The 23,609-nt window shown below is 36.7% G+C and overlaps 1 protein-coding gene across 4 annotated transcripts in view; it reads left to right on the forward strand.

Moving 5' to 3' along the window:
• LOC127629781 (neurobeachin-like) overlaps positions 1 to 23,609 on the forward strand; it is a 351,376-nt gene that overhangs the window by 70,021 nt on the left and 257,746 nt on the right. For all 4 annotated transcript variants that reach the window (XM_052107020.1, XM_052107021.1, XM_052107023.1 and 1 more), the window contains exons 2-5: positions 15,444 to 15,675; positions 17,773 to 17,873; positions 21,011 to 21,106; positions 21,516 to 21,637. In XM_052107020.1, coding sequence (XP_051962980.1) covers positions 15,444 to 15,675; positions 17,773 to 17,873; positions 21,011 to 21,106; positions 21,516 to 21,637 — 551 coding nt within the window. The remainder of the gene's footprint in view (positions 1 to 15,443; positions 15,676 to 17,772; positions 17,874 to 21,010; positions 21,107 to 21,515; positions 21,638 to 23,609) is intronic.

The raw sequence follows: 23,609 nt of genomic DNA on the forward strand, positions 1-23,609 counted from the left end.
TGGTAAAACTTTGAAAAAGAGTGTTGAATGAAGATGTTTAAGTTGATTTCAGCTCCTTAGTGTTTAAAATTCCCCTCTGCAATGCCTTTTGATTATTTTATCAAGACATTTCTCATTGTACACTGACACACACACACACACACACACACACACACACACACACACACACACACACACACACACACACACACACACACACACACACACTCTTGTTGTGTTTCCATGTTTTATGGGGACTTTCCATAGATATAATGGTTTTTATGCTGTACAAACTTTATATTCTATCCCCTAAACCTAACACAACCCCTAAACCTAACCCTCACAGAAAACTTTCTGCATTTTTACATTTTCAAAAAACATAATTTAGTATGATTTATAAGCTGTTTTCCTCATGGGGACCGACAAAATGTCCCCACAAGGTCAAAAATTTCGGGTTTTACTATCCTTATGGGGACATCCCCACAAAGTGATAAATACACGCCACACACACACACACACACACACACACACACACACACACACACACACACACACACACACACACACACACACACACACACACACACACACACATCATTTGTTTTCTGTGGACGTTTTTATGGGAATGTGGATCTTTCAGATCAATTTGAGGAGTGCCTATGGTTTGCATGTTCCACATTTTATTGTAAGTGTGTCTGTGCAGTGTTGGACTTGCACTGGTCTGGTCTTGGTCTTGACTCGGTCTCACCCTAACTTGGTCTTGACCTTGTCTCAACCTCTCGAAGTCTTGGTCTTGTCTCAGTCTCGATACACTCTGGTCTTGGTCTTGACTTGGACTCGGTTTAGGTGGTCTTGACTACAACACTTGCTAGTTGCACAGAAATTAGGCACTTCACCTTTAACCACAAATACCTGTTTGATTGAAATCATGTCATGCCTCATTTCATTCTGCCTGTCTCAGCTTTCAAGCACTTTTTATTGTCAATTTATTTGTAATGTCTATAAAGTATCCCATATTTTGGCTCTGGATATTCAGCGAATGTAACCAAAATTATTTTCTGTTTCTAGTTGGTTTTGCTGTATGTCTACTACCTTCTTGTCAATATCTATACTGATAAAGTGGATGTGACTAGCATAGCCTCAAGAAATCTCTCTCTCGCACACTCACACTATCTCTTGTCAAACTCAACCTGACTGCCTCTCGCTGAACATATGCTAATGTCTGGAGCTGTGTCATATCGGAGCACAGCCAGTTCCTCTCTCACATTTCACTTACATATCCCTCTCCTCCACGCAAGAGCTGTTCACTTCTGATCTCCACAGATGGCTTCAGAGCACTTTAACCTTTCCATTACAGCCACAACAAATTCCTTTGGGATGTGAGTGAATTCAGAAAACTGTTTTTTGGACACCACTTCAACAGACATCACTTACAGGGGGGCATAAATGTGAAGTGTGTCATTTTTTGGATGTTAAAATCTGAAAATACATTCTCTTATCTCGAGAATTTGCTTATTATACAACGACTATACGTAAACCATGTGTAGGTTGATTTCCCTGAAAAGTGCAACTACTATGGCTATGTGACACTATCAAAACATTGCTTTGTTTGTTTGAGCATTCCGACCAGCCCAACATGGCAACCTTGTCTCTTCTAAGGCCGTGCGTTTTGGGTGGGACTTTCTGATTGGCTGAATTAATATATATTGTTTCATGATACAACTAAAGTTAGTTTTTCATACAAATCCAGCCGATTACACTCAGTTCTATTTTAAGAACCTTGGAGTTGCGGATTTGTTATTCGTGTAATGTTACACAAATTTGTGAACTGTTACTTTTTCCTGGAAGTGCACTCCGTTAGCAGTAAGGACATGCTGATGACATCAAGAAGCATGTCCATATGACCTAAGGCAATTATATCTGGACAGAAATATGGTGGAAAATGAACGGAATAAGAATGAAGGGGATCGTAAAGAAATGACCTGCTACCATAGCGACAAGCTTGTTTGTCAAGTAAGATTTCATGTACTCCCAGATTGAGTACACCTCTCCCCCTCTCATTTTCTTTCTCTCGGATCCCTCTCTCTTTCTCCACATCCTGTAATAGAATGCAGACTTTCTCGGTTTTGTCCAAACAGATTTATTTTCTTGCTCTATTGCCGTTTAATTATCTCTCAGATGCCTGCATGCCCGCATGCCACAGGAGCTCTCTGATGCCAGCTTGGCGCTGGTTATTGAGAAGGTGGCTTAAGCAAATGAATCTGAGTTTAATGCTCTCCTAATGTAACAACTTGTCATTTAGCATTTTAAATGCACACACCTGGAATTACTGTTGGTTGTGGTTCATGGATCCCCCTTGTGAGGTTCAAACCCCACAACATTTCAGTACTAACCCAAATCTTTTACCATTATGCCACTCCACCCTACTGTATAAAAATATATTTTGAATATCTAAATAGCATTAATGGAGTAGATTAGTTGCTTATGTACAGTCTGGTGAACTGCACACATGCACCTCTCTTCTGTTCTCCTTTTCATTTTTAGAATTGGTGATGTGCCACAGGCAAGAGGGTTTGTGGTCAGCAGCTTTTTTAAATATTTAAAAGAAACAAAATTTGTTTTCATAATTCAGTTCTCTTTATTTTATCTTCTAGATCTGTTTTTTACATTTTCATAAAATCAACAGAATATTTCAGTTTGTGTACAATTTTTGCTCTATTTGGATTAGAGAAACATTAGATATTTTGCTGTCTCATAAAACTTTTTATAGATTTTCTCTCATCATGGTCCAAACCAGTATGGTCTTTTTTCTTCTTCTTCTGTAGAATACAAAGGGTGACATTTTGAAGACTTACATTTTGGTGTGTTCTTCAAACAAAGCTATCGTATGTCTTGGAATACATATTTCTTTTGTCATTTTGGGGCTTGTCATCTCCAGTCCTTACTTTCATTATATGGAAAGAATTATCCTAAATATTCTTCAAAAATCAAATTTTGTGTCCCACACAAGAAAGATACAGCCATTGTATTGGTTTGGAAGGATATGAGGGTGAGTAAATATCAGAACTTTCATTTTCAGATTAACTTTCCTTGTTTATTCCAAGCCCAGAAATTGGATACAAAAAGCAGCACCAGTTTCCCAAGTGAAATGGTAATTCTTCTTCACTAAATCATATTTTAGTTGTCTTTTTGCGTGTGATTCCAGACTACACAGATTCTACAGCAAGACCCCTGTGTAGCCCGTGAGTGCCCTAAAATATTTAAGAGGTAAATTCAAGAAGCAAACAGCAGGTGGGGCAAATACAGGACATGTAGTGCAATGATGAAGCCTGCAGCTTGACTTGAGCAGGTTTCAGGAGCTGACCGTGGTGCTGAAATATGTCAGCCATAGAGCTCAGCTCCAGGTGTCTGCCTTCTCTTTTATCACTGATATCAAATGGAGTTCCCAGTTCTCTGGAAAAGCACTGCTATATTCTCTCTCTGTATGCTGTTGAAGGTATATTCCCTATTTACCTAAATATCAGCATTATGAGCCTTTTTCAAATACAAGCTGATTATTTATTTAGCATTGATTTGTTTATGTGGATTTGTACATACATACTCTTGCAAAGCACATAATGATAAATACTGTAGATGGAAATGAGAGTCACTATGCTATAATAAATCATTCATAATCAGAATATTACATTACTTTGCTCTTTAAAAAGCTTTGGTTTTGAGTTTACAGTTTTATGTCCATGACAATTCAAGGTTTTACTCTAGCCCATTCTGGCCTCAGTCATACACTTGTCTCTCAGTATAAAATGTCTTTGACCTTTTGTGAAGGTGTCTTTTAGTTCCTTTTCATTCCACTCGACAGGTAATTACCACATCTCTAAAAGTGAGACCACATGCCCACAAATTCACCTTGACATTTGACCTCATTTTTTATCTCTCTCAGACTAACCTACTTCAGGACGCTCTCTCTCTCCTTCCTTCCTTCCTTCCTTCCTTCCTTCCTTCCTTCCTTCCTTCCTTCCTTATTTTCCTTCATTACTTCCTTTCTTCCCTTCTACCTTCCTTCATTTATCATCCTTCTGGACATTCTCCTTCCTTCCTTCTTCCTGCATTGGCATCTTTCTTTCTTTCTTTCTTTCTTTCTTTCTTTCTTTCTTTCTTTCTTTCTTTCTTTCTTCCTGCATTGGTCAGGATGTTTCTTTCCCCATTTCCATCCATCCATCCATCCTTTCTTTCTTTCTTTCTTTCTTTCTTTCTTTCTTTCTTTCTTTCTTTCTTTCTATCTATATTTGTTTCTTTCTTTTTCTTTCTTTCTTTCTTTCTTTTTTCCTTCTTCCTTCCTTCATTCCTTTACCCATGTTGTCACAGAGATAACGGCACATATGAGATAATTTTCAATTTGATCAAAATAATTACACTGTCACGAACTGACACTAATGGTGGTGGAATATATGAAACTCGTGGTCATTTGGCTTTAGTTGCCTTCTCAGATTTTGTCTTTCTCTTTATTTGTCCCACTGTTTGAGACTGAATTTGTGTTAGTGTGTGTATCTGTGATTACAGCACCACACTGAGTTACCCCATCTATTTGCTTTAATCTCTCTGAACAAACAACTCAATAAAAGTGTGTAGTCTTACACATTCCTCTCATGCTGCGTTTCTTTATGAAAAGCAGTCAAGCTGTAATAATGCTCAGGCAAATGTGTTCAGCTATAAGCAGGCACAGAAATGTGAGGGACCTGATGACTGACCACAAACGATGAGAGATGAACAATTCATTTAAACAATCAATGTGCTGTTAGCAGCATAATTCATGTAGGATTTTAAAGTAACACATTCAAAGGAATGCACTTGTTACGCTTGGCACAAAGAAATGTCTGGTTTCATGAATGCAGTTTTTATTGAGCAGGTATTACTGACTGATGACATCAAGGGCTTTGGGGATGGCTAGTGCAAACTTGACTTGTGAATTATCACAATGGTCTTTATTTTTATTTTGTTTAGGTGCTTGTAGTGTTACAAGGGCATTACTGAAGATTTTGGAGGCATTTTAATATTTCACTGTGCTATAGTATTTCACTTTTTTTTTAATTATTTAATCATTACTTATAATGTTAGTCATGGTTTTGCTACTCTACCTTGATATGCATATTGTACACAGTATATGCCAATAACTGTGTATACAAATGCTATGTGCAAATAACTACAGTATATGCAAATGAAAATGATTGAACACATATTGGTGCGTTACACACTGTTTTTTTTTCTTCTTTTGAACTAGACAGGTATTTGAATATTAAATGTGTTTAATATTAGTGAATTACTAATATATTAGAAACAATAATTGATAGACCTATTAAATGTGCAATATTTAATCATATTTCATTTTTAATCACCAGATCATTTTGCAAGCATCCGTCATTAACTGTTTTTGCTTGGGAAATTAATAAAAGTGTTCTCTCCCCCTAATGTCCTTCTAAAATCTATTGAATTGAATTTCAAGTAAATAATATGCACAATAAGTGTTAATTTCAGCAATCTTGTGCATATCTTGAATTGTGTTATGTATGTATTGGCAATTTGTCAGTAGTTTGCCAACCTGATTTTTAGATTTTGCTATTTGCCATTGAAAAAAGAAAAACATATTGGTTGGCCTCTAGTTAATGTATAAACATTGCTGGTCATTTTTTACAATGCTATTGGCTGTGATGTCATAGAGGCCTCTTCAGATTTTTCACTAGATGTTTACAAAAGCTGGATTTTAATCATTGTTTGTATAGCAAGGAAACAAGACATCACAGCCACTCACTTTCCACCAAATAAATAATATGCTTCAGTTTAAATTTGATAAAGATTCCTCAGTGTTTTCTCATGCTGGATTACATTCACCAAATAAGAACTCCATAGAGAGCCTTCATATAGAGCTGCTCAGACATCTCAATGAGAGATAACACTGACCTCAGAGGACCTGATGTGTGACACACAGCATTAAGCACAATGAATGGGGCAGAGGGAACAATAAGCTGATTTGTTTGTGATCTTTTTCCTTGACCTTTGTAGTAGTGACATTTTGACAGTTCAAAGGTAGAGGAGAGAGGAATGCTGCAGGCGGAATTCTCTCATCTGAGCCATTTCTCCAGAGAGCTTTTGCAACAGAATGCTACAAGAAAACTTGCTTATGTTCAGGGCTTCTATGACTAAGACTGAAGAACAATATTGAAGGTGAAGTGTGTAATTGTTTTAATGTTAAAATACTTTCTCTTATTCCAGCTTAAAATGCATAGACAGGTAGCTTGAATGTAGCTCTGTGGCACTAACAAACATTGCCCTGTTTGTTTGAGCATCAGACCAGGCCGACATAAGTAAGAACTCAACAAATAGAGTGAGTTTTGGGCAGCACTAACTCTTTGACTGACCACTTCTACCGTCCCTTTGGCCACCCGTCAAACAGGTAGTGGCATCTAAAGGCGGGTAAAAATATAGTTTTTCCAATGCATTGTGATCTTCATTTGAACGATCTTGATATACATGTTTAAATCCCAAGATCAATCATTTAATCTATGCACAACCCTCTACACAATGAGAGGAAATCAATTGCATTTTCAACCAGATTTCACGCTATGCGTCTAAAATATACACTGCCGGCCAAAAGTTTGGAATAATGTACAGATTTAGCTGTTTCAGAAGGAAATTGGTACTTTTATTCACCAAAGTGGCATTCAACTGATCACAAAGTATAGTCAGGACATCACTGATGTTAAAAAGAGCACCATCACTATTTGAAAAAAAATCAATTTTATCAAATCTAGACATGCCCCATTTCCAGCAGCCATCACTCAAACACCTCATCCTTGAGTAATCATGCTAAATTGCTAATTTGGTGCTAGAAAATCACTTGCCATTATAAACACAGTTGAAAGCTATTTGGTTCATTAAATTAAGCTTAACATTGTCTTTGTTTGTTTTGAGTTGCCACAGTATACAATATTTTGGCATGTCTTAAGGTCAATATTAGTGTCAAAAATGGCAAAAAGAAACATTTCTATAGAAACTCATCAGTCAATCATTGTTTTGAGGAATAAAGGCTATACAATGCTTGAAATTGCCCCATAAAAAAAAACTGAAGATTTCATACAAAGGTGTGCACTACAGTCTTCAAAGACAAAGGACAACTTGCTCTAACAAGGACAGAAAGAGATGTGGAAGGCCCAGATTAAACAAGAGGATAAGTACATCAGAGTCTCAAGTTTGAGAAATAGACACCTCACATGTCCTCAGCTGACAGCTTCATTGATTTCTACCCACTCAACACCAGTTTCATGTACAACAGTAAAGAGAAGACTCAGGGGTGCAGGTCTTATGGGAAGAATTGCAAAGAAAAAGCCACTTTTGAAACAGAAAAACAAAAAACAAAAGGTTAGAGTGGGCAAAGAAACACAGACATTGGACAACAGATGGTATAGATCTTAACCCCACTGAATTTTTGTGGGATCAGCTAGACTGTAATGTGAGTTAGAATTGCCCGACAAGACACATCTATGGCAAGTTCTACAGGAAGTGTGGGGTGAAATGTTACCTGAGTATCTGGACAAACTGACAGTTAGAATGCCAAGGATCTGCAAAGCTGTCATTGCTGCACATAGAGGATATTTTGATGAGAACTCTTTGAAGTAGTTTAAGAAGTTCTGAATTTTGTATTTAAAAAAAAAATTGTAATAGTAATTTTTCATGTTATTAATGTCCTGACTATACATTGTGATCAGCTGAATGCCACTTTGGTGAATAAAAGTACCAATTTCTTTCCTTAAGAGCAAAACCTGCACATTATTCCAAACTTTTGGCCACCAGTGTACTGTAAATATTTGGCAACTGGCTGTTAAATGATTACATTGTGGAGTATAGTGGTGGAGTATTCAGCAGCGAGATCCTTTCACTGTGTGTTGAGAGTAAAATTTGTTCTTTGTAATGTGTGTCTAAAGACGAAATCCGCGCAACCCATTTGTCATTGAATAATGGCTCTTTTAATACCCTTTCTGTTCTCTACAGTCAGTTGTTGATCAAAAACAAGAAGAAAATAAACATTTAATTTTAATCATGCATGGCACAGATTAGATAAAGCCTTTCTTGTCAACATGTGCTTATCTACAGATGCTCTTTACAGAAATGCTGGTTTTGTTAAAGAAACTGTACCGGTTTTAGCTTATGTTCAACAAATCAATGTACATACTTGTAAATAGTACAAAATATGCAATGAAACTATAAACATGTAACAAAAAATTATATATGAAATATAATATCTTATTTATTTGATTGAATACATAGATTATTTATTTATTTATTTTCATTTTTAAAAAGCCAAAATCTGACAAATGATAAAAACTAATAAAATGTAATTTGTAAAATGTATTTTTTTGTAATGTACCTAGTTAGAAGGTCCTCTGCATAATTAACAGCATTAGCTAGGAGAGAATTTCTTTCATATGCACTGACATCAACTGAAATATACTCATATGAATTGATATCGAATCAAATCAAAATCTTAATCGAATCGAGACCTTGTGAATCGGAACGAATCGGAAAATCTGTATCAATACCGAGTCCTAGTGCCGCCCCACTCAGATTGGTTGAACCAGAAGTTGACATGTTGGACCACTCAAACAAACATAGTGCCAAAGAGTTTACACTCTTCTGTAAGTCAACCCATGAATGGCTTACTTAGAAGATATTTTAACATTGAACAAATAGCACACAACACCATTAACATCCCACAGACTGATTTCAGCAAACCTCTTTCTTGATTTACAGGGATTGGGGGCAGTTTACACTGAACACTTTTTGCATCCGTCTGCACTGTTTTTGTATGTAAACATGCACTAGACGGTCTTGCTGTTTTTTTCCATGTCTCATGCAGGAGCACAGCATTTTTAAGATGCCGTTTAAAACTTTAAAAAAAAAGTCTCTATGCCTGCATTGTGTTATATTTGTTGCAATGCATAGCTTTAACACAATAACCCATTTGGTCCGAGCGGCCCCTTACTATTTTCAAAAACTCCAGAAATCACCACATTTCATCCATCACGGACGAAAATGACTGAATACATCCCTTGTAAACATCTATTTAATTTCAGCCTTTCAGATAGCATACCAGCATGGCATGCCTGTTCCTAGAGAGTTATTCTTCACTGGATTTGATCAAACAGCTGGCTTCAGGCATGCAAAAATTCAGCCAGGCTGCACTGTGTGTGCTTTTGCTTTTGCTTTTATCACCTCAAACCAGGCAGAGACACAACCTCTTTGTATCCAGCCTGACAAATATATAGATGATAAAAAAGATAGAGCACCTACTCTACCCTGGAGAGATCTACATTGCCTGCCTGCTTCCACCACTCACCATCACTCACCATAAATAGGACATCAGCTCTGTTTATTTCCACACTGTTCATAGTCAATGAAAGCTTGTGGTGAAAAAAAGGCTAAAGTCTGATTTGTGGTACCCATAACCATGACAACCAAGCATCTCTGAACTAGCTAGTCAGGGAGCTGAGAGTACATATGGAACTGGCCGACTGTCTTAGAGAATCCGATTAAAACGCGCGCACACACACACACCCACACACACACACACACACACACACACACACACACACACACACACACACACACACAAAATGTCTGAGAAGTCAAACAGTGCAAATAGGCAAACCGGACTGCTTATATTATTTGTCAATTTGTTTTTTACAGCTATAAAAGTGAAATAAAACAAATATAGTACAGCAAACATAACACATTTGTTCACATGTTTACTATATATTTTTTAATGACAAGAAATCAATAATTTAAATAGAATAAATAAATAAAAAATACTCCTCTACACTCTGCCCACCTCTACGGCTATGCAGTGTCACATGCAAAAATAACTCACTCCAGCGGGCACTGCAGGGGAATGTAGACCTTGCTCATGAAAAGGTTAACGTAAGAAAAATAAAAGTCAAAATGGTTTGGAACAACATAAGGGTGGGTTAATGATGATAGAAACTTTCTTTTTCCGTGAACTATCCCTTTAAGCACATTTGAACAGATTCCAATCTAGAAAGATAAATCAAAGACAATTCTGTCTTTTAGGATGTGTGTCCTCACTGTTTTCAACTGCAATCCTATTCCTAATTTGTTTTTGTCTGTCATTTTCTTTTTGAAGTGACATCAAGTCTCATGAGCCTAAACACATGTCTGAAGATTGGTTATTTTTCTCTCAAATAAAAAGTACGGACAACTGTCCAGCTTGGGAGGGTGGTGGGGGGTGGGATTATCTCCACTCCCCAGAGAAGACAATCTGAACATTTTATAATTTGTGTGAAATAAGTTTTTGAAATAAAATGAATTAGTGTATAATAGCTTGTGAAATGCTCATAATTATTCACGGATGGTACACGTTTAGCTGCAAGCCTAGAAGTGACATACTAAAATCATTAATTAGTTAATTACTCAGTTCAATGTTGATTAATTTCCTCACTGTCAGCAGAAATACGGCATTTGATGCAAAACATTTGAGTGCTACAATGTTTCTTTATTTAGTTAATCAATAGTCAATGGTGTTCAAAAATCACAGATGTTGTCTTAATGCATCCGATTGGAGAGATGCATGTTTGCCATCAATAAAGACTCTAAAACTTCCATTGAGTTTAGAAGGCATAGAGAGAACAAAATGTGCAGAAAATGTGCAGACTTTATACTTGTAACATGTTTTTAGAGCCAATAAAGTATGCCTGTCATCTAATCTGCATGCCTTTTGCATGCCAATTGAATGTTTCCATTGTGCCAAAAGCTTCTTTGAAGTGTCTGGATATGTGTTGTCACGGCAACAGCTTTTGTACACTGACAAACCAGCTACGGGCCATTACATGCAGTAGTACTGGTCTGTTTATGACATTTTTATCCAGTGCTCCTAGTGTTCCTGTGGAACTGAGTTTGATTGCTACATTGTAAATGTTCTAAGGGCTTGAATTTCGAATGGCTGAAATTGAATGTACTTGCAGTTTCTGCAGTTTTAGTCATTCATCAGTTGTATAAAAGAAAAATGTATCATGAAAATGTTTTGCTTGTTTAAAAATTTGATTGGCAACATGTTTTATGCCTTCGTGCCTCTTTGTTATCAGAAAAGAAAAGTGCTTTTGAGCTACATTTCCTGAGTAAGAATGTAAGGCTTTTTTGAATCTGATGTTTGTCATTCAAAATGTCTTATTTAAACAAATCAAATAGACATTTCTGAATAGACTTTTGACACTTAGGGTCACTCATTTGTCTTTTAGGCTTACCTCCCTCTGTGACAACCAGTTTATGCTGGTTATTAATTCGGTATTTACCACATGCACTCTAAAATTATACAGCGTCTCAAGTCCTCTTTCCAATACCAATGTGGCCTTTAAATGGGCTTCCTAAAAAGTGTGATAATTTAATGAATGCTCATCAAGCTCAAATGTTGACTCATAAATGGCCTGACTATAAAGTTTAATTATCTAATTCACTCCCACTTCACTTTTGCCTTGAGTGCCAAATCAGCGTTTTTTTAGATTGAGCGTATCTGCTGATCTGTACCTCATGTCCTGCATTAGCATTTCCATGTTGTATTCGAAGAGAAAATGGAACCAACAATCCACAACCTCCAGTTAATTCTTCATCCATCCATCCATCCATCCATCCATCCATCCATCCATCCATCTATCCATCCATCCATCCATCTCTCTCTGTCTCTTTAATTATCCATCCATCCATCTCTCTCTGTCTCTTTAATGATTCATGCATCATCCATACATCCATCTATCCATCCATCTCTCTCTTTTTCTCTCTAATGATCCATCCATCTGTCTGTCTCTGTCTCTTTAATGATCTGTCCATCCATTCATCCATCCATCTGTCTCTGTCTCTTTAATGATCCAGCCATCATCCATCCATCCATCCATCCATCCATCCATCCATCCATCCATCCATCCATCCATCCATCTCTCTCTGTCTCTTTAATGATCCATCCATCCATCCATCCATCCATCTCTCTGTCTCTTTAATATCCATCCATCCATCCATCCATCTCTCTGTCTCTTTAATGATCCATCCATCCATCCATCCATCCATCCATCCATCCATCCATCCATCCATCCATCCATCCATCCATCTCTGTATCTCTAATGATCCATCCATCCATCCATCTATCATCTGTCTCTGTCTCTTTAATGATCCATCCATCTCTCTCTCTCTCTCTGTCTCTGTAATAATCCATCCATCCATCCAAATTAATTTAAAAAAAAATATTGTATATTATGAATTATTTTCTGGAGCAACTTACACTTTTATATTTTTTGTGTTATTAGCATGCAAATGTGTGTTATTCGTAGCAGTCACATTTTATAATGAAAAATTTACTTTTGAGTGTCATTGTTACATGCCATTTCTAAGATGCCATTTCTAAGATGACAAAAAAAGTTCTCCTTTGGGAGATTGAAGGCTTGCAACAACATGAGATTACACATACAATGGTCTGAGGGCATACATTTTGCCATAAAACAAAAAATCAGTTTGCACACTGATGGCCCTGAAATTGATGCACTTTTAACAAATCAATGGTTGTTTTCTTTAAAAATATCTCGATTAGTGTCACAACATCTTAGGTGTGTGTTTCGAGCCATTGTGGCTCTCAACCGTTAATCTAGCCATTGAAACTCAATGCAAATTAAAAGAGATTATGACTCTGTGAGTGATTCCTATTTGGATACTTTCTTTTACCATAAGTGCCTAATGTCTGATTTTGTGCCTTCATTTACCTCTTGTTGCACAATGGATGCAAATTACCCCTGGAATCTGAGCATGCAATTAAACAACTCTGTGTGATGAGCACCGTCCCTGAATGGTTTGATTAAAGGAGAGGCTGTGCAGAACAGTCATGTCTTATTCGGTGTCCGGTCTTTCGTGTACTGATATATACCACATAAAAAAAGCTATGTTGAATGATGATATGTATCACTATTTTGTGATATCAGAAAACAAGAACTGTACTGTTCATTTATGTTAATTATTATTTTATTTCTAGTAAACACTGTAATTAGTCTCTTAATCAGTGTAATTAGACTCAAACAAATACAACTCCTTGTCCCATAGAATTAACAAAAGTGTTAAACTCAAACTACAGTTGAAATGTTGCATAATTGATAGATGTTCATTGGCACCAAAAATAAATGTCTTATAAAGAAAAATCTACTTTTCGTGACAAGTGGATATTTGTTCTTATTTAGAAGATCAATTTTACTCATTAAAAGCCCCTTCCAAAGTCTTATTGATATGCTGTAACACTTGCTGTAACACTTCAGGAGTTTTCTTTAAAACAGAAATAAATCTATGCAAGTCCTAATAGAGCAACAAGACTGCCTTTTAGTTTAATGCCTGCGGGATAATATTAATTGCAAATTAGATGACAAAAAACATTTAATCAAAACTGACTGAGCTAAACTGATTTATCTTTCAGATTCCTTTTATTAAATGGGTGTTTAAAGTGAATAACTACCATTTGATTTTTTTATTCTGTTTTAGCTATTTTTAATTGGTTTAACATGTTGTTCATTGTTGTACTCTATAATTGTAGCTGCTGTCTTCTTGATGTCAGTCATGGCACACATTAGTATATTTATGAAAGGCTGAGAAAACCGATGGACAGATGTTTTCATCAATGAAGCGTTGTCATTTTTCTGGGAAGAGGCTCTGTTTATCTCTTCCTCCACTGCCTCTTGCCGTTTCACTCTGTTTGGTAGCACAGCTCTAACACATCCACACAAATCACTCCTCAAATGAAGACTGAAAAGAAAGTGTGGTTGTCATGACACCCATCAGTTGTTTCGGTAAGAGATGAGTAGAGTAGACAGGAGAGACTGACAGTGAAATCAAAGCAGAATAACAATTAAGTTAAGAAGCAGCCTCATCTCCAAGTGATCTGAGCTATGAAAAGAGTTGATTCACATTCCATCTGCCAACAATAATTCCCAACAAGTTAGGCAGCGTTGTGAGTCACGATAATGTAAGCTACACGACTGGTTTTCCACATGTGTGCATCACTGCTTTCTGAAGAAGGACCCTGAATTCTTTCAGTGTGCCCAAGACGAGTCTTGAAGTCTTCAATTTCATGCTTGCGTAGTCCATGGAACATAATTATTGATTGCTGCTATAACTATCCTAATAATGAATGTTATTGTTTACTTTCATCCACAGCCATGTAGGGATTTTTTCCCCGTTGTAACAGACAAATTCTGATGTTGACTTGATTTGAAAATGAGTTTTAAAAGCTTTATGTTTTAAGTTTATTTAGCCTCATGTAGCTTAAATAATGTACTTTAAGATCTATACAGCATTAAAAGCTGGATAAGACTGCCTATAAATAATGTGCCAAGTTTGGTTGCTTAAATGCTAAAATTGAATTATCAACTTTGGGGAAATTGGAAGTCCAATTAGTTCAAAAAGATGTAGCATACCAAGTCAAAACAGGCAGGACCGTCTGTGCCGAGTTTAGTGGATGTAGCTTGAAAGCTATATGAGATACAGTCAGAAATTTTCATTTGATGGGATTTTGGGAGTTTTTGTCATCTGCTATGAAATAAATGAAAGTTTGATCGGTTAAAAAAGATATAGCACACCATGTCGAGTCCAGCCTCGGATTAGGGATCTTTAAAATTGCCTTACCCAATATTATTTGCTGTGCTTCATTGTTATTACTTTTATTTGTTTCTTTACATAGGCCCAGATAGAATCTGCTCATGCAGAACTCTGCAGAAAACTTTGCTGATTTCCACAGAATTGAAACATCCGTCGTTCTGCACATTCCCAACACTTGCATGTTTGTTTATAATATTTTGGCTAATTTAATGATGATTTCAGCTACCTATATGAATACAGTACTCTCAGCTCTATTTACATTTTACTATGTTTAAATCCTTTCCGCAGAATTCAAAAATATTTTCTACAAAATTAGCAGAAAATGCATAAAAATCAGCCGATTCCATCTTATTCACAGCTTTTTTGAGCCTAATTCACAACTTTATTTATTATGCTTGCTTATATCACTTTAATGCAACTAACTTGTGGAGTACAAAAAAATAAGGACCCACTTAATATAAGGTGTCTTTAATTTGTCACATTATGTACATACTGTACATGTTGATGCATTGTATTACATATAAAGTACATGCATTTAATTACATATTTATTTACACTGTTTACCTAAACCCTAATCCTAATCCTAAACCCTACCCGTACCTCAAACTCAGTCGCAGCAAATGTGAAACTTGTGAGAATTTTGCAGAACAACATGAAAATACAAAATGAATACATTGAATTATATGTATTTTATTTTTGTTACATTGTAGACCAAAACTATTTACTAATCTGCTTTCTGCTTCTGTCTCTTCTCTATTTTTCCATCCCAAATGCACCAGCTTGTTGGTGGTGAGTTTGACCTGGAGACGAAATTTATCATCCAAGATGCAGAGGGCATCATCTGCATGCTGGAGCTGTTGGAGCACTGTGAGGTCACATGTCAGGCGGAAATCTGGAGCATGTTCACGGCTATACTGCGCAAGAGTGTCCGCAACCTGCAGACCAGCACTGAGGTCGACCTTATTCAAAGACTGTTGCTCAAGATGAGCTCGTTGGATGACATGATTGCAGGTATGAGTGGTCTTAATCTGAACCCCATTCTGAAAAGATGGATTAACCTCTTGTAAAAGCCATTTTCTTAAAATGTTTCCAAAACTTTTTAAATGCTTCAAAAGTGTGTGCTGAATAACTCCCAAATAACAGATGTATGTCATCTTAATGAAAATAAAATGTATGTAATTTAATGTAAAAAATAGTTTTGATTTACATAGATGGTTAGTACATGCTTTTGGTAAGTTGAAATGCAATGTAACGTGCTATCCCTGTGGAGAATATGCTCATGGACATCAGCTACCCAAAGAATAAATCCCCAAAATCTAAATGGAAAATGAAATAAATTCCATTTGCCACTCCAAAATGTTCTTTTGACTTACTAGACAAGCCTATACAAGCATCCTCACATAGGAAAGTAACTAAACTCAAGCTCACATGGCAGACTAAATAGAGAACGTTGCTAAATTGTGCATATAAGGTCAAATAAGTTTAAACAAAACCCTCATAAATCTATTCTGAACAGTAGGAGTGATAAATTATGGGCAGCATCTTGCAGATTTCCATTTGTTTTTTGTTTTCTTCTCCAAAGTCCGACAGTGGCACAGAGCCCTAGGAGTTAAGGGAAGATGAATTAAACTGCTATTTTCTCAGCGGTGAGACTCGTCAGGCTTAAGAGGAAAAGACACAGAGGCACAAATTTCATTAGGTGCACCATTCTATAATGAGATTGAGTGGCAGTTTAGAGCAATATTATATTTTAGTTGCCATTTTAGAATGAAGAAGAATGGCGGCCCTGTTTTTGATTCAGGTCATCTGCAATTCTTGTGCACCCCCCCTTTCTCTGTTTGTAAACATTAAATGCAATTTTTCACAATCAATATACAATACAATCTTCTCTGAGAGGCAAAGGCAGAGAACAGCCATATGAAGCACAAACATCAAATATAAAATGGGTTTAATTATTATGAACTTGTTTTAAAATCTCATGGTGTCCTACTACAGTGAGTGTTGCAGCTCCTTGGATTCAGATTAGCCAAATTTAGATCCTATTTGCATTTAAATACCAAATTGCCAAAGCTGATGATTTGATCACAAGCTTGTATATCATTGAGGTTAGTGTAATAAAATTTTTTTAGACTTTACTAAGAATGGTGCCAAAAAAATAAAAAAATCCAGTAAGCGGCAGTTCTGCAGACGGAAACACCTTGTTGATGAGAGAGGTCAACGGAGAATGACCAGACTGGTTCGAGCTGACAGAAAGACTAATGTAGTCCATCTGCCTCATGGTTTCATGGGTTTTACATTCTAAGATGCTATTCTGCTCTCTACAATTGTACAGAGTGGTTATCTGAGTTACCGTAGCCTTTCTGTCAGCTCGAACCAGTCTAGCCGTTGACCTCTCTCATCAACAAGACATTTCCGTGCACAGAACTGCTGTTAACTGGATGTTATTTGTTTTTGCCAACATTCTGAATAAAGTTTGATTCTGTTGTATGAGAAAATCTCAGGAGATCAGCAGTTACAGAAATGCTCAAACCAGCCCGTCTGGTACCAAACAATCATGCCAATGTCGAAATCACTGAGATCAAATTTTTTTCCCATTCTGATGGTTGATGTGAACATTAACTGAAGCTCCTGGCCCATATCTGCTTGATTTTATTCATTGTACTGCTGCCACACGATTGTCTGATTTGATAATTGCATGAATATGTAGGTATGCAGGTGTTCCTAATAAAGTGATCAGTCAGTGAAGAGCTTTATAAGCTCTGAGATTTTTATGGAACCCAAATTGGTTCTGGCCTTTGAAAATCAGATTTTATTTTAGACTCTAGACATTTAGACTATTTAATTCATTCTAATTGAAGTTTTCCAAGGCCTTGCTGAATTATGCCTCTTTGCTGAGTATTCTGTGAGGCCACAGTTTGATCCTCCTACATGTCTCACTTTGAAATTGCTATTTTGCACCATGTTATGATACAATGTCCTCTTTATGTTGCTCACCTGCACTTTAGGGAATCTTGCTGTTTATATGCACATTGTGCCCACTTAAGAAGTCCAGAGCTAATGTCTGTTTGTCTGTCTGTCTCTCTGTCTGTCTGTCTCCCTGTTGAACAGACCTGTTGGTGGATATGCTTGGAGTTCTGGCCAGCTACAGTATTGCAGTCAAAGAACTCAAATTGCTTTTCAGCATGCTGCGAGGAGAAGGCGGACTGTGGGTAAGCCAGTGAAAATGGGTGAACTCATGTAGGACTCTGGGGCTCAGAGGGGTTGTTAGCTCCATCGATTTGGAGAACGTTGAGTCTATTTAGACCTCTGGAGCAATCAACCGGTGAGAAGACCGAGCCTGCCCAGGTATCGATTCACTGTTCTCTAGAGCGAAAGTTATTGACAGAATATCGACTGCCGTCAGATGCCACAGTGAGGATATTGTCACGTAAGCTTGAACTTTTTGGACAGAGTGGACTGGGCCCGCTGAAGAAAAAAGAAATACTGGTGAGCTGGGCTTCAAGAAGGCAATTTATTACTAAACAGAAAATTACAAGATTTGATCAGAGTGAGTTTTCATTATCTTGCCAAAAACAAGTGATAATGTAACAATTCTGATCTAACCTCTGAAATGAGAACTGACTTTCCAACAGGGAGTCAAAATATTAGATTTCAGAAGTTCTTGCCTAGAAGATTTTAAGGTAAAGGGCCCTGTTTTAAGAGCTCCAGCGGTAAGCCATAAGTCATACACACAAACTCAATGGGCATAGGCAGGAAGTTTTGGTATTTTAGGGCAAGTATACTCTAAGTCTAGACGCAAATGTGTTTAACTAAATTGCATATGCAAAACACTAATGGGCTAGGTCAAATGCAATTTAATTCTGAGGTTCTTCTCCGGCAGTGTCTGCATCTTATTATATAGTCCATTCCCTCAAGCACCAGTAATATGAACAAAGACAGCACATTCATAAGAAGTTGGTTGTGTAAATGGACTGTATGCAGTTAATTAGAAGAGTGGAAATATGGACTTAAGTTCTTTTGTGCATTAACTGCGTTCCCGTTGAATGTCAGGCATATTTCTACGACAATGATACGCTTCTTTTATACACATGGAAAATGTGGTTCTAGTCAGTTAAATTACAGCAAATGTATTTAGTAATATTAATCATTTTCATCTACTTACACACAAATCATGGCTAGTATTAACAGTGTATTGGAACGCACTTCACTTCTACCAGACGATTTTGATTTTGAAAAATGTAATTATTGAAACACACACAATAACAATAATAATAATAATTCTCAAGTCAAATTACACTTCAAACTAAATGAAAATATAATCAAAATAACAAATCGGTCAAAACAAAATCATACCAAGATTTGCAGATTAAAAAAATCACTATATGACAACAGGTGGAAAAATATAAATACAAATTAGATCATAAGTAAAATTGTAAATGTAAATATAATAATAATAATTGAAAAATAAACCATGACCTAAATATAGTTTAACACAAATTTGAAACTATATATTAAAAGTTTGGACACGAACTATGCGCAATGAACTATTTCACTGACAATGATGAAAGAGCCTACAGAGAGGAGGTGCACACTCTGACACGCTGGTGTCAAGAGCACAACCTCTCCCTCAACGTCAGTAAAACCAAGGAGCTTGTTGTGGACTTCAGGAGAAAAGACGGAGAACACAGCCCCATCACCATTAATAGAGCACCGGTAGAGAGAGTCAGCAGTTTCAAGTTCCTCGGTGTTCACATTACTGAGGAACTCACATGGTCCGTCCACACTGAGGCCGTTGTGAAGAAGGCTCACCAGCGCCTCTTCTTCCTGAGACGGCTGAGGAAGTTTGGAATGAACCACCACATCCTCACACGGTTCTACACCAGCACTGTAGAGAGCATCCTGACTGGCTGCATCACCGCCTGGTACGGCAATAGCACCGCGCACAACTGCAAAGCCCTGCAAAGGGTGGTGCGAACTGCCAGAAACATCATCGGAGGTGAGCTTCCCGCCCTCCAGGACATATACACAAGGCGGTGTGTGAAAAAAGCTCGGAGGATCATCAGAGACTCCAGCCACCCGAGTCATGGTCTGTTCTCACTGCTACCATCAGGCAGGCGGTATCGCAGCATCAGGACCCGCACCAGCCGACTACATGACAGTTTCTTCCCCCAAGCAGTCAGACTGTTGAACACTTGATCTATCAGGATCAGTAATTAGCACTGCACTTTATTAATCTATAATCTCACACTGGACTGTCAACATATTCTCCTCAATTCAACTACTTATATATATTTCATATACTCCCACTTATTGTATATTGTGTATTCTATATTGTGTGTATTGTTTACTGTGCATTGTATATAATTATTGTGTTGTGTAAGTATGTGTACATTTGATATGTAAATTGTGTTGTGTAAGTATGTTGTTTACTGTAACTGGTATATGTCTCGTCACTGTCATGACTGCTATGTTGCTCGGAACTGCACACAAGAATTTCACCTACTGTTGCACTTGTGTACATGGTAGTGTGACAATAAAGTGATTGATTTGATTTGATATTTCTCAGGAAAATAGCGAATTGCGCTTTGCTTTACTTCATTAACATAAAATACACCACCAGTTTGCGCACATACACCAATAGATACGTAGAAACTTTCACCCACGCCCACTTGTGCTTTGCACTGGCATGAAAATTGCACTGGACTGAAAATTGTGCTTTGAATTAGTGCTCTCATGGATTGGATAAGACCTGGTGGACGGTCGTAGCACGTAGTGTGTAGCGCTGCACTTTGCTCACTCACTAAAATAGAGCCCAAAGTGTGTAATATTTGTGCCACTAGAGTCAATGACATGACACTTTTTTGTTTTGTTTTGTTTTGTCTAGATCTGTTAAATAGTTTAAATATACATAAAAAATACAATTATATACCACTTATATGGTGTATAATTCTTCTAGCATGTTTTCAATTCCTGAGTTCAAAGTAATTTAGATTTATTTATTTTTGTATTTATTTTTTTGAGGCGTTAAGTAAATTTTTTTTAATGTGGTCTAACAATCTAGAGACAGTTAAAAAAAAAAGCATTAAAATATGAAATTATTGAACACAAGAAATATTTAAATATATCTTTAATTTCTTATTCATATTTCTTAAAAAAAAGTTTTAAGTATGAAAAATGTATCAGCAATTATTATAATATTTTTCATAAAGAAAGGCGAGTCAAAATAATTTTTGTAATTAACAGTGTGCCACAGATGATGTCGATCGAGCTTAACTTAAATTTGACCCAGAACATTAATTTTAACAAGTCAATTGTCTCATTGATCATGTGTGTGTGTCATCCACAGCCAAGACATGCTGTCAAACTTCTCTCTGTTCTCACTCAAATGGCACAGAGACATGGACCAGACACTTTCTTCAACTTTCCTGGGCGAAGTGCTGCTGTAAGTGACAGGAATATTTTCCATATTCTCCTCTGTTTAATTGAATGTTTGAGCAGTGCCTTAACATTTGTGTAAAACACATATTAGCATCCATCATTTAAGGATATACTGTATGGAACAATGAGAACTTAATGGGAATTTTGGAAACATTAGTGCTCACCTTAGAGGGGCTCAGAATTTTGAGGATAATGTCTGGTAAATTGTAAAAATGACTACTCTGTGCTAGTTCCATGTCTCTGGTTTCACACTGCAGTGTCTTTCTTTTCACATAATAAAGTCATTTCAGCTCAAATCAAATCAAAATATTTAATCTCCATTTATTGTAAAAGTAATAAACTGCAATAACTTTATACTTGCATATGTAAGATATAAAGTGTCTAAGAATGATTTGATCTTTGTTTTCTCCTAGGCGATTGCGTTACCTCCCATTGCCAAATGGCCTTACCAGAATGGCTTCACCCTCAACACCTGGTTCCGTATGGATCCTCTCAACAACATTAATGTGGACAAAGACAAACCATACCTTTATTGGTGACTACTTTCACTGCCTATTATTAAATGCATTATATTTAACTTTGTCACTTTTTAGATAAAACTTGCTTAGCAGAATATATTATGACCTTTAGAGGCTGCCTCTGTAAGTAAATTAAGCTGAGTGGATTTGTTTTACCTTTCTACATAGAGAGAGAATTTTTGTTTTTGTTTTGCATTGACGTTCTGGCTGCTTTTCCACTTATATAATGAGCTTTGTTTGAGGATTTTGTTTTCTGATGATGTGGTGGATTATGCTAGCATAAAAGGGAATCAGGTCAGATTCTGCTGATTAAACCAATAGGTATCTGAACCCAGGTTAGAATGTTCCAGAATAGCACACAAATCTCTGTAGAGGGACACTGGGGTGGAAACGGGCATAAATGTGGGCTTTTAATGTCAGGCCAGCAATGAGAACATCGTATATATTACCCTTGTGGGTAATTAGAGCTCAGATCAATAGCGCAGAAGTTTGTTTATTGGCTGTGGTTCCAGAAGTAAGGGAAGATGGCCCATAAGGGAGAGAAGTGTTATAAGTATGTTTTGAGAGATGAAGAGTTTAAAAGAGAAACAACATATATTTTTAAATAGACTTGATCATGTTTAATAGAACATTTCACCCATAAATGAAATTTCTATCATCATTTACTCACTCTCATGTTGTCCCAATCCTGTGTGATTTTGTTTCTTCTGTGGAACTACAAAAGAAGAATGTTGACACTGCTCTTTTCCATACACTGGCGACCTAGGGCTGGCAAGCTCTAAAAATACAATACAATACAACTTTATTTCTATAGCACATTTAAAAACAAATTCAGTTGACCAAAGTGTTTTCCAGAACATACAGACTATACATATATTACACATAAGATCATAATGACAAAAATCACCATTAAAGGGATATTTCACCCAAAAATGAAAATTCTGTCATCATTTACTCACCCTCAAGTTGTTCCAAACGTGTACAAATTTCTTTGTTCTGCTGAACACAAAGGGAGATATTTTGAAGAAATTTTGTAACCAAACAGTTGTGGGGCACCATTGACTTCCATAGTATGAAAAAAAAAATACTATGGAAGTCAATGTTACCCAACAAGTCTTGTTGAGCCAATTGTCATTTTGAATTATTCCTTTAAAGTTGAACTACAAAACTTCTGAAGCCATACTATGGCTTTGAGTGAGAAAAAGACCCGAATATAAATGATTATTCACTAAGTATTTTCCCCGCAGCCGTAGCTCTCAAATCTCATTCATGTTTACATAGATTCCGATATGGTACGTCAAAATGTATCACGCAATGTTTGTCATCAATAATTCCAAATGTCATTGGTTCTTGTGTCTTGAAGGAGAGGAAGAGTTTCACCTAATAATGACTTTTTTGGAGCTTGAAAGCCCTTGGTCACCATCTACTTTCATTAAATGGAAAAGAGATGCATGAGCATCCTACCTAACATATTTTATGGTCTTCAGAAGAAAGAAAATCACACATTTTGAACAACATGAGAATAAGTAAATGATGTACGAATTTTTAATGTTTTGAGGAATAGTTCACCCAAAAATTAAAATTCTCTCATCGTTTACTCACTCTCATGCCATCCCAGATGTATCTTCTGCAGAACACAAACTAAGATCTTGACATGAGGGTGAGTACATTATGAGAGAATTTAAATTTTTGGGTGAACTATTCCTTTAAAGTCTTTTTAAGGCATGTGCCACTGATATTAGCTTAAAATGATTTGTTAGCTGGTTGATGCATTTATATGGAAAGAGTTCCTCTGAATTCAAGCTGTTCAAATTCTCCTGTCATGCATTAGAATGATCCTCACATTGTGAAACTCCCCTAGGCTCTGTGAGGAGTTACCAAACAATGTCGTTGAAGGCCGCCACGCTAATAATTGGCTACCATCTCTACACGCTGCTACCAGCTCTGGTTTTGAGAGTGAGCGCTGTGTCCCACATGCTGTTTTGCTGC

Source organism: Xyrauchen texanus, chromosome 36 (assembly GCF_025860055.1).
Source record: "Xyrauchen texanus isolate HMW12.3.18 chromosome 36, RBS_HiC_50CHRs, whole genome shotgun sequence".
Taxonomy (NCBI): domain Eukaryota; kingdom Metazoa; phylum Chordata; class Actinopteri; order Cypriniformes; family Catostomidae; genus Xyrauchen; species Xyrauchen texanus.